The sequence below is a fragment of the Notolepis coatsorum genome, assembly GCF_963971535.1.
Source record: "Notolepis coatsorum genome assembly, chromosome: 14".
Lineage (NCBI taxonomy): Eukaryota > Metazoa > Chordata > Actinopteri > Aulopiformes > Paralepididae > Notolepis > Notolepis coatsorum.
The window spans coordinates 115,185,124-115,198,550 of NC_140178.1; the positions used below are offsets into that span (position 1 = coordinate 115,185,124).

Consider the following 13,427-nt stretch of genomic DNA (forward strand, 5'->3'; position numbering starts at 1 on the left):
GGTAATTAGATATACAGAAGTTGCCACACATCCGTGGTATTGCTGGGATGGATACCAGACAGCATAGGGTTAATTAGATATACAGGAGTTGCCACACATCCGTGGGTTTGCTGGGATGGATACCAGACAGCATAGGGTTAATTAGATATACAGGAGTTGCCACACGTCCGTGGGTTTGCTGGGATGGATACCAGACAGCATAAGGTTAACTCAGTAGGCTCATTCTTCCTTCTCTTCATACATGTATTTTCTTTAGTAGGGTCCTCAACATACATGTGTTCTCTTCAGAGTATGGTCTTCATTGTACATGTATTTTCTTCAGAGTGAGGTCTTCATTGTACATGCATTTTCTTCAGAGTATGGTCTTCATTGTACATGCATTTTCTTCAGAGTATGTTCTTCATTGTACATGCATTTTCTTCAGAGTGAGGTCTTCAACATACATGCATTTTCTTTGGAGTATGGTCTTCATTGTACATTTATCCACTTCAGAATAAAGTCTTCATAATACATCCATCTTCTTCAGAGTAAGGTCTATTTCACATTTATCCACTTCAGAATGAGGTTTCATAATACATTTATCCTCTTCAGAGTATGGGTTTTTACTCACTGTTTATCATCTTCAGAGTATGGGTTTTACTCACTGTTGATCATCTTCAGAGTACGGGTAAGTCTTCGCTCACCACTGGTCGGTAAGTTTTCACTGTAATTGCCCCCCGGCTTGGTCTTGAAATAAAGATGCGGTTATGTTTCGTACAGATGCTTTTATTTATTTTCTCTTTTTTCTCTTGCATTTCAGCTTAGCAGTACTGTAGCTTTTCTTTGGTACTTTGTACAGGTAGTGACGGTTGCCTCATTTGGTCCGTTTGCACCTCGTTTGCACCTCGTTTGCACCTCGTTTGCACCTCGTTTGCACCGTGAAAACTGCATAGGACAGTCAAACACAAACATACAATTAGTTACATATTTCACATTTCAATATTGTTCACATGTCGTTCATTATTATACCAAAGTGTTCAAACAAACAATTGTATTAAAGATATTTAAAGGGTGAACTCGTCTTCCATAGCAAAGGCACTCAGGGAAAAACAATGATATATAATAACGTTACTTGTCCGGCAGCAGGTGCCTTTGATTAGGATCTGCTTCGTGAGTGCACCACTTTATATGTTTATAAATGTTTGGCGGTTACACACATAAATATACAACAACATATCTTCAACAACAGTAATAATAATACATTTGAGTGTTCGACATACCTTATTCCGCTTTACCAAGGGTAGTTAATTTAACTGGAGTAAGGTCCTTCCATCATACAATTCGCTGCCTGCTCCGTCGTTATCTGAGTTACTTCCGCCTTGGTCACACAGAAAGCTGTGACCTTTATACTAAAGAAAGACGAGCTCTGCCCCCATGTGGACACTAAATGAAAGTGCACAAGTGGCTCCGAAATATTATTTTCTTAGATAGATAAATAGAGGGCTCAGTATTCTGAGCCTATACAGAGAAATTGATCATCTAGACCAGGGGTGGCCAACCCGCGGCTCGCGAGCCGCATGCGGCTCTTTGCCCGTCAATGTGCGGCTCTTCCATCCATAAAAAAAAATAAAAAAAAAACATTTTTTTTTATTTTTTTTTTACTTTATTTTTTTTTTTTTTACTTTTTTTTTTTTTATGTCACTCATTCCATAAGGACGTAGAATAAACATTTACAATTTTTTTTTAAATGGTCCATTTGCATGTTCTTGGTATCTGAATCTAGGGACATATGGATCAGTGTCAGAAATAGTGTGTCTGTTACTAGGCTTGAGTAAATTGTAATGAACCAAAGGAGAATATCAATTCTATTTAAAAAAAAATATATATCTTTGACTGTAAATAACACCATGCTAAAATTGACCAGACCTGAAAAATCTAAGCAAATGAATAAAGGGAAGATGATTAAACAGAAGGTTTTGTAGATACAGTACTGAATTCTGCCATCTTTTTTATAATGTAAATTTCTCCACCATTTTTCATCATATTGCAACACCGTTTTTTGCAAGACGTTCACAGAAAGGTAGAGAAACTAACTGCGTTCTGTTTTATGGCAATAACGTTCAGGTTTGTGGGAGATAATCCCAAAAAATAAGAGAAATTAAAAAGTAAATCCAGAAGTCAGATGATTGACAGGGGCTGGTGTGAGCTGGGTAGGGTAGTTTTTCGAAATTTGAAAGCCCTGAGTCTCTTCCTTCAAAAGACTACACTCACTTTTGGCTGTGCCACTTCCTCCTGTCAATATGCGCCGGTTTCCGACTCAATGCCCTGAGATTGCTATAATCTTATATTTCACTAATAACAGTTAAAATAATTGGTAAACAAACATAATGCTGAAAATATACACTTTTACTGTATATCTCGGGCTTAAGAGGTTAACCCTGTGAGGCCCAAATTAAAAAGAAATTAGCAACTTCAGAGGCCAGAGGGTGGGACATATAAACACCTTTACTATCAAATAGCATTGTGAGGCTGAACAACAGGACCAATTGACTATACGACTATATATGTGCTTAAAGGGGAACTATCTTATAAATGGCTTTTTTCAGTGTTTACCATTGTTTCTTAGCTATGTGGACTTATATTAATAGGATATATCTCTAATTCTCATATTGGCGAATTCTTCCAATTCTCCTCTCACAATATTCACCCTCGCTGAACTGAGTCATCTGAAAATGTGCATATCTGTGATGTCAGAGATTTCTCAACTGCATAATAATGTGGCAGTTGATGTGGCAGTTGGCACCAGGCCACACAGTGGTTGGAGCCCAGCCTCAAAATGGCTTAAGATCTTGAGGTAGAAAAATGCGGTTTTTAGTACTTGATTAGAAATACAAAACAATGCATTTAAAAAAAAAAAAAAACCTAGGTGTTCCATAGACTCACAGGAATTGTGTAAAAGTGCCCAAATAGTGAAAGAAATAGTAAATAGTAGTATAATAGTTAATAGTTCCCCTTTAACATTTTTTAAATAAACATTATTTTTTTAAATGGCTAAAAGTGATTTTGTAATTTTGCAACCGTGGGTCTCACAGGGTACTTTTAACCCTGTGAGGCCCAAATAAAAAAGACATTAGCAACTTCAGAGGCCAGAGGGTGAGACCTATAAACACATGAAGGGTGCCGTGACTGAAAAAAAAGGTTGAGAAACGCTGGTATATGGTGTGGCTCTTTGTGGTACCACAGTAATTTTTTTGTGGCTCTTAGTCTCTGACTGGTTGGCCACCCCTGATCTAGACCAACGCAAATCAAAGCTTACTGACGATAGGCATCTTTACCCTTGGCGGTCAGTTACAACAACTACATACCCAGTTTTGTTTCCAAGTCTGTTGCAAATCTAGGCCCATATATATACAACCCTGTGCATCTAATAGGGAGGTGTAGTGGTTACGTCATTGCTGTTTCCGGCCGGTCCACCATCTTGAAAAGTCAATGTATTTCCCCATTGCCCATTTCTAAATCATCTCGTTTAAAACAAATAAAGCATGAACATTTGCATGGTGTACCCTTCTGTGCATATTCATCCACAAGCTATAGCTCAACATGAAAATATTCGCAATTAATCGTAATTTCTTTTATTTCAACCAAAAATGCTTAAACAATAATGTTAGTGATAGAAGGGAACTCATTTTGGACCGCGCGGGCCACTACACCTCCCTAGCTATAAGCATAAAGTATAAAGATAAGCTTTGCAAAAAAAGTATGCAATCCTCAAGTTCAAGTAAAAAAAGATGACACTTTTCTGGGTGCATGTTAAGAAGTTAAAACAATAAGGCACCTCTTCTGTCCACTCCTCTCCTCTCCTCTTTTCTTCCTCTCTTGTCCTCTCCTCCTCTCATCTCCTCTCCTCCTCCTCTCATCTCCTCTCCTCTCCTCTTCTCTCCTGTCCTCTCTTTTCTTCCTCTCCTCTCCTCTTTTCTTCCTCTCTTGTCCTCTCCTCCTCTCATCTCCTCTCCTCCTCCTCTCATCTCCTCTCCTCTCCTCTCCTCTCCTCTTCTCTCCTGTCCTCTCTTTTCTTCCTCTCCGGTCCTCTTTTCTTCCTCTCCTCCTCTCCTCTCCTCTCCTCTTCTCTCTTGTCCTCTCATTTCTTCCTCTCCTGTCCTCTCCTCTCCTCTTCTCTCTTGTCCACTCTTTTCTTCCTCTCCTGTCCTCTCATGTCCTCTCTTTTCTTCCTCTCCTCTCCTCTCCTCTCCTCCTGTTGTTGCCATGGTAGCGGACTGTGAGACAGATGGCAACATCAGCCCCGTTGGTCTCCAGGACATGGCTGAAGCCCCGCCCCTTTACGTCAATCGCATGCCCTTCTCATCCACCCCTCGCCCCTCGCACTGGGAGACCCCTCCCACCCAAACTCCACCTACAAAGGCTCCACCAATCCCAGCTCTCCGTTTCCCCTCGGTGAGTGTGAGAGGTCACAGAAGTGGGAGGGGCAAAAGAATCATACCAGGTTATAGATGTTTACAGAAGTTAATTCTAGAAGAAGGTCTAGAAAGATTATGGGGTTATAGTGCGTGTGTGTGTGTGTGTGTGTGTGTGTGTGTGTGTGTGTGTGTGTGTGTGTGTGTGTGTGTGAGTGTGTGTGAGTGTGTGTGTGTGTGTGAGAGTGTGTGTTCGTATTTCAACTTTCTACACTGTGTTCCCAGAGTATTGCTGTTTCCCACAATGCTGAGCTGCCTCAGTTCGGAGTGACGAGTGGCTTCTCCTCACCTGTAGACAGGTAGCACACGCACACACACACACACACACACACAGACACACACGCACATACACACACACACACAGACACAGAGACACACACAGACACACGCGCGCGCACACACACACACACACACACACACGTACACACACCAATGCCATCACAAGGGGAAGTGTTTTAGCTGTAATTTAATAAAGTATTCTGTATTTTATTATGACAAATAATAAACAAACTTTAAAATGTTATGGCTCATATACAATAGAGTCAAACTGAGTAAAAAGGGAAGTGACGTCCAACAGAGCAACGAGCACTGATCACTAACACACACACACACACACACACACACACACACACACACACACACACACACACACACACACACACACACACACATGCACACACACATACACAACATACACACTCAAGCACACACAAAAACACACATTCAGCCATTTCCTGTGTCATTAGAGAGGCACCAATGCATTTCTGGTGCTGCAGGTTGCCATGACAACATATGCCTGCATGTGGGTAGGTGTGTGTGTGTGTGTTTTGTGTGATGCACCTTGTACCTGACTGTTCTTTCATAATTTCTGACTGCACTGGCAGTGTTTATGTCCTTTGTATGAGGCCTCCTTGTACTTCTGTTCATGTGGACATAAATACACATTTCAAATGTGTGTGTGTGTGTGTGTGTGTGTGTGTGTGTGTGTGTGTGTGTGTGTGTGTGTGTGTGTGTGTGTGTGTGTGTGTGTGTGTGTGTGTGTAATATAGATGGCTGTACATGTAGGCTTTCCTAGGACACAGAGAGAGGAGAGAGCTGACAGCTCCATAGACTCTTCTATTTCACACAGAGAGAGGAGAGAGCGGCTCCATAGACTCTTCTATTTCACTCATAGCCCTTTCACACCGGCCAGGCTCCGTGCTGGAGCCGGTTCCCGAACGTAATCTTGCACCGGCCGGCGCGTTCAGACCGGGATTAATTGGTTCAGAATTTGACAAATCGGTGCTCAGCTGGCACCGGAAAATAGTTGGTTTTTCCTCGCGAACCGTGACATCATCAGTGAGCGTGTCATATTTTAGGCTGTGTGAAGACGAGTAAACGGGGAAAGTAGCGAGTTGGCATTCAACAGGAAGCGATTTGCGACTGCTCTCAAAACGAGATTAGATTTAAATGTATTGTTATGATACAGCACAAGTACAATACACCATCCAACCAGAGTGGATAAAGAAATGCTCCAGAAATGCGTGGAGAAAGGCTTAGCGAGCCTCAACGCGCGAGCGCACACACACGCTCTGTATACGTTTGAAATGAATCATTCCAGCACAGTAGACTTCTATTATTCAAATTACTGTTTTAATGGGTATTATAGTAGTAAGTCCTACTGTAGAACATGACATATTAGCATGACATCTGATTTATTAATGCCAATACAAAAAATTAGGGACAAACGCAATTGGCACAAGTGTAAATGATGGATTAGTCACTCACAGTTAACAACTGAGCGATTAGCTCAGCTGGTAAGTCCACTGGCTCAGGTCACAGGTTCAAATCTATTGCTTCCAAAAGTTTGTTTTTTAACCTCGTTAATTAATTTATCCACTCTGGTTGGATGGTGTATTGTACTTGTGCTGTATAATGACAATACATTTTAATCTAATCTCATTTTGAAATCGCTACCTGTTGAGTGGATCAGCATGGTGCAATGCCACACGTCCGAAGCTGTCTGCCACTGTCGTGTCTATAGGCAGCGTAGCGATTTCAAAATGAGATTTGATTAAAATGTATTGTCATTATACAGCACAAGTACAATACACCATCCAACTAATCCATCATTTACACTTGTGCCAATTGCGTTTGTCCCTAATTTTTAGTATTGGCATTAATAAATCAGATGTCATTCTAAGTCCTGTGCCAACCAGCTTGCCCCGGTGTTCACCGCCATATTTAATCAATCCCTGGTGGAGTCAGTGGTCCCTGCCTGCTTCAAGATGTCTACCATCATCCCTGTACCGAAGAAACCCTCCCCAACATGTCCAAATGACTACAGACCGGTGGCACTCACCTCTGTGGTCATGAAATGTTTTGAGAGGCTGGTCAAGGACCACATTTGTGCCTCCCTCCCCAGTGATATGGACCCTATGCAATTTGCATACAGGACAAACAGGTCCACTGACGACGCGGTCTCCCAGGTACTGCACAGCACCCTCTCCCACCTTGACCGTCAGAAGGGGGGCTATGTGAGACTGTTGTTCATTGACTACAGCTCAGCGTTCAACACCATAGTCCCCACCAGACTGGTGGACAAGCTGATCTATCTATCTATCTATCTATCTATCTATCTATATATCTATATATGTCTGTGCATCTTGGGAAGAAGGAAGAAAAAACGCGGCTTATTATTATTACCGAGGCGCGCGGCTTATTATATTATTAAAACAGCTACTTGTGGGCACTCATAAAAACACCGTGGTCTACAAGTTGTTTAGCGAGAGGATGGTGGTAATGTGCTTCAATAGAACAATGGATCAATGCCATGTCAAAACTCGGCTCCGCTGATCTGGGCTCCGCAGTACACACACAGACACACACACACGCGCGCGCTCACACACGGGATCGCAGCCACACACACATTTCCACTGTCCAATAGACAAGCACCCTTTTCGACCGCGTGACATTGTTCATAAGGTCTCGGTCCGCCTGACAGAAACCTGTGTGAAAGCAGGCGAACCAAATGAAGAATGCAACAATGTTGCAACTTCACCCCCAGAACCGCACCGAGTCCTCCAAAACTCTATGTGAAAGCGACCTTAGGCTCAGCTTCTTCCCCCAGGCCATCAGAGCCCTGAACAATGAACATTGAGTGCCACAGAATACTGAACTATCCACACACAAGCACACATGAACACACACACGACACGCACGCTGTACACGCTCACACACTAGCAGCCACTTAACACTTTAACATGAGCGGGCACACACTCATGCCGCACACACGCACACTTATGGCCAAAAGGAAAGGCCACTTTAAATTAGAATAACAGGAACAGTGTATTGCACTACCAAAGCTACCTAGCATGTCCTATATGCTCTGTAAATAACTATGTACAGATACCGAGATGTCACACCATGTTACCTGTTACCTGTTTATTGCACAATGTTGTTTTTTATTGGATTCTATTATATGTTGTACCACTGTATTGCACATCGTTGCGGGCAAGACCACCCGCATTTCATTGTATACTTGTATGCCGTGACAATTAAAACTCTTGACTTGACTTGACTTGAATATGTCATGTTCTACAGTAGGACTTACTACTTCATACATCAAGAAGTGGCTTGGCCTCCCGCGTTGCCTCAGCAACATCGGCTTGTATGGACACTGGGCCCTGGAATTGCCTGTCTCTAGCCTCATAGAGGAGTTTAAATGCACCAAAGTGAGGCTGAACATGACACTGGCCGAGTCTCAAGATGAAGTGATCCAAGCGGCTGCTCCCAGACTGGCAACTGGGAGGAAATGGATCCCATCTGAGGCCGTACAGCAAGCAAAATCTGCTCTCAGGCATGGAGACATTGTATGACAGGTGCAGCATGGAAGAGGTGGGTTTGGACTTGTCGACCCACATGGCACAAGGCAACATCAACCCAGAGGAGAAAGCTGGTGGTGGCTCAGGTTTGGCAACAAGAGGAGGCAGACAGATGCGCAAAGGCAGTCTCAGGGCTTGTGTCCATAGCGGAAGTTCCGTTCCGCCCAAAAACGCTGCCGCCAAGAGCCAGGTGTTGCCGTTGAGCCCTTCGGAGGTGTCGTGGGCCTGTCAACGAAACACCAATGAAGGAGGGTGCCCACCTGAAGACCCCAGTGAAGTTTTTACCACTACCCCATTCACTACCAAGTGCTGATTATCTAAGGGATTGTACTATCTAGTCCTATAAACTCAACTATAATACCCATTAAAACAGTAATTCGAATAATAGAAGCCTACTTTGCTGGAATGATTAATTTCAAACGTATACAGTGCGTGTGTGTGCGCTTGTATGAGCTTAAATTTAACCTTAATTTGAACCTTAATCTTAATGTCATTGGACCTCACACCCCGCCTTAATTTTAACCTTAATCTTAATGTCATTGGACCTCACACCCGCCTTAACTTTAACCTTAATCTTAATCTCATTGGACCTCACACCCGCCTTAACTTTACCCTTAATCTTAATGTCATTGGACCTCACACCCGCCTTAACTTTAACCTTAATCTTTTCTTTTTTTTTATCCACTTTTTCTCCTCCTGTTTTTCTGTGTTTTTTTCCCATCTCAATTTAGTCGTTATGCCAATTCCCCCCTCCCCTTCCTGGGTGTTGCTCGCATGTGCCCCCCACTGGTCTAGGGAGCCCTGAAGTCTATCAGATGCTTCCTCCGAGACATAGGAGACAGCCAGCAGCATCTTATCACCTGCCAGTGCGGACTCTCATTGGTGAAGTGTAATGTGTGGGAAGTCACACTACCCTCACCATCTCCCTCCCTCGCTGTGCAGGCGCCCTGACCGACCTGTAGGAGTAGCTGTTTTACAACGTCCAGATTACCACCCACCGGCTTCCCTCCCGCTGACTCAGCCAATTGAGCCAGTATAACGGCCGGCCAAGCCGGAAGCAACGCTGACAGCCGGATTCGATACCAGTGTCTCTAGCGTTGGTGATGAGCGCTTAGTCCGCTGCGCCACCCAGCCGCCACTTTAACCTTAATCTTAATCTCATTGGACCTCACACCCGCCTTAACTTTAACCTTAATCTTAATCTCATTGGACCTCACCTGAACCCATTGTACTCAGATTACGAGATGCCTGTATTTTAACAGTTTAACATTTAAATGTATCATATCAATGGATTCTATATTTGATCTCCACTTCCTGCTTGTCTCCTATTAGCTATGCCTCCGGCTTGAGTGATGGTAATGAGGGCCCATCGGAGAAGAGCAGTACGTGCACCAGCACCAAGCAGTTGAGGAGAAAAGCTAGGTCCCGCCTCCGAATCACAGGGGTAAACAGTCATCTGTCTGTCTGTCTGTCTGTCTGTCTGTCTGTCTGTCTGTCTGTCTGTCTGTCTGTCTGTCTGTCTGTCTGTCTGTCCGTCCGTCCGTCTTATATTGTGTTATAACAGTTATCAGTGTTTATTGTGAATATATTTATATTGTGTTATTATAACAGTTATCAGACAAGGTGTATATATTTTGAATATATGTATAGTGTTATAAAGGTTATGTGTTTATATTGTGAATATATTTATAGTGTTATAAAGGTTATGTGTTTATATTATGAATATATTTATATTGTTATGACAGTTATCAGTGTTTATATTATGAATATATATTTATATTGTTATGACAGTTATCAGTGTTTATATTATGAATATATATTTATATTGTTATAACAGTTATCAGTGTTTATATTATGAATATATATTTATATTGTTATAACAGTTATCAGACAAGGTGGACCGTGTGGTGGAGTGTCAGCTCCAAACTCACAACAACAAGATGGTGACCTTTAAGTTTGACCTGGACGGAGACAACCCTGAGGACATCTCAGCTGTCATGGTGAGACATCACATGACCTCTATCACATGACCTCTATCACATGTCCTCTATCACATGACCTCTATCACATGACCTCTATCACAGGACCTCTATCACATGACCTCTATCACATGACCTCTATCACATGTTCTCTATCACATGTTCTCTATCACATGTTCTATATCACATGTTCTCTATCACATGTTCTATATCACATGTTCTCTATCACATGTTCTCTATCACATGTTCTCTATCACATGTTCTCTATCACATGTTATCTATCACATGTTCTATATCACATGTTCTCTATCACATGTTCTCTATCACATGTTCTCTATCACATGTTCTATATCACATGTTCTCTATCACATGTTCTATATCACATGTTATCTATCACATGTTCTCTATCACATTCTATATCACATGTTCTATATCACATGTTCTCTATCACATGTTCTCTATCACATGTTCTATATCACATGTTCTATATCACATGTTCTCTATCACATGTTCTCTATCACATGTTCTCTATCACATGTTCTATATCACATGTTCTCTATCACATGTTCTCTATCACATGTTCTCTATCACATGTTCTATATCACATGACCTCTATCACATGTTCTCTATCACATGTTCGTTCTATATCACATGTTCTATATCACATGTTCTCTATCACATGTTCTCTATCACATGTCCTCTATCACATGTTCTCTATCACATGTTCTCTATCACGTGTTCTATATCACATGTTCTATATCACATGTTCTATATCACATGTTCTCTATCACATGTTCTCTATCACATGTTCTCTATCACATGTTCTCTATCACATGTTCTCTATCACATGGTCTCTATCACATGTTCTCTATCACATGTTCTCTATCACATGTTCTATATAACATGTTCTATATCACATGTTCTATATCACATGTTCTCTATCACATGTTCTATATATCACATGTTCTCTATCACATGTTCTCTATCACATGTTCTATATCACATGTTCTCTATCACATGTTCTATATCACATGTTCTCTATCACATGTTCTCTATCACATGTTCTCTATCACATGTTCTATATCACATGTTCTCTATCACATGTTCTCTATCACATGTTCTATATCACATGTTCTCTATCACATGTTCTATATCACATGTTCTCTATCACATGTTCTCTATCACATGTTCTATATCACATGTTCTCTATCACATGTTCTCTATCACATGTTCTATAGCACATGTTCTCTATCACATGTTCTATATCACATGTTCTCTATCACATGTTCTCTATCACATGTTCTATATCACATGTTCTCTATCACATGTTCTCTATCACATGTTCTATATCACATGTTCTCTATCACATGTTCTCTATCGCATGTTCTATATCACATGTTCTCTATCACATGTTCTCTATCACATGTTCTCTATCACATGTTCTATATCACATGTTCTCTATCACATGTTCTATATCACATGTTCTCTATCACATGTTCTCTATCACATGTTCTCTATCACATGTTCTATATCACATGTTCACTATCACATGTTCTCTATCACATGTTATATATCACATGTTCTCTATCACATGTTCTATATCACATGTTCTATATCACATGTTCTCTATCACATGTTCTATATCACATGTTCTATATCACATGTTCTCTATCACATGTTCTATATCACATGTTCTATATCACATGTTCTCTATCACATGTTCTATATCACATGTTCTATATCACATGTTCTATATCACATGTTCTATATCACATGTTCTATATCACATGTTCTCTATCACATGTTCTATATTACATGTTCTATATCACATGTTCTCTATCACATGTTCTCTATCACATGTTCTCTATCACATGTTCTCTATCACATGACCTATATCACATGTTCTATATCACATGTTCTCTATCACATGTTCTATATCACATGTTCTCTATCACATGTTCTATATCACATGTTCTCTATCACATGTTTTATATCACATGTTCTCTATCACATGTTCTATATCACATGTTCTCTATCACATGTTCTATATCACATGTTCTCTATCACATGACCTCTATCACATGTCTTCTACATGTTGTCTGAGACATGTCTTGGTGTTAAAATAGACTCAGACCTAAGCTTGAAATCACACTGTGACAAAAACATCATTCTTCCAACTTAGAAACATAGCTAAAGTACGGCCATTTATATATCAAAAAACTATTCGCTTGGTTCCCAACCACAGCCAAAAGAAAATCGGGCCAAAGCTATGTAAATTATTATTATTATTATTATTATTATTATTATTATTATTATTATTATTATTATTATTATTATTATTATTATTATTATTATTATTATTATTATTATTATTATTGAGATGATAGAAAGAGTTTCCTAGTGTAACATGGTCATTCCATTGGCATCAGATGACTGTCATAGGGAGTGACAATGGCTCAGTAGGTAGAGGAGGTCGCCTGGTGATCGGATGGTTCCCGGTTCGATTCCAGCTCCTCCCGGCAAATGTCCTTGAGCAAGGCACTTAACCCCTAACTGGCACCTTGCATGGTTGCCTCCGCCGTCGGTGAGTGAATGTGTGAGTGAGTGGGTGAATGTGAGGCATGAGTTGTAAAGAGCTTTGGATAAAAGCTGTTATATAAATGCAGGCCATAAAGGCCCAATCTGTGATCCAAACACAAATAAAATGGCTAACCCCGCCAACAATAAGTAAATAATTTGTAATGACTGTATTTTGTGTCTGTAAAGGGTTTGTTTGTTTGTGTTGGCAATGGTTACATTTCATTCTGTATGAATTGTCCACGAAATCTGGATTGGGGCTTTAACACTTTGAGTGCCACGCCGGGTTTTCCTTTTTACCCCCTGAATGCCACCATCGGCGCCAATGTTAACGTTAATATCGCCTAATCTATGTTTTAAATTATGGCTATGTGTCTAATCTGCCCATTGCATTATCAAAGACTATTTTCCAGTCAGTGCTGTCGAGGCAGATTGGTTTTTTATCGCGTCATTTCCGTTTCAGAGCATTTAGAAAAGCACCCGTTTTCAGATAAAAAACAGCCCATTCGGGACCATTCTATGAAAATCGTCTTTTACTGTAATATTCCACAACGTTG

The 13,427-nt window shown here is 40.9% G+C and overlaps 1 protein-coding gene across 1 annotated transcript in view; it reads left to right on the plus strand.

Moving 5' to 3' along the window:
- The window catches only part of LOC311240728 (serine/threonine-protein kinase WNK4-like), a gene marked incomplete at its 5' end in the record, with an annotated part of 152,523 nt that overhangs the window by 76,302 nt on the left and 62,794 nt on the right, over positions 1-13,427 (plus strand). Inside the window, 4 exons of the mRNA XM_084329301.1 lie at positions 4,250-4,431; positions 4,677-4,750; positions 9,647-9,758; positions 10,198-10,314. Coding sequence (XP_084185427.1) covers positions 4,250-4,431; positions 4,677-4,750; positions 9,647-9,758; positions 10,198-10,314 — 485 coding nt within the window. The remainder of the gene's footprint in view (positions 1-4,249; positions 4,432-4,676; positions 4,751-9,646; positions 9,759-10,197; positions 10,315-13,427) is intronic.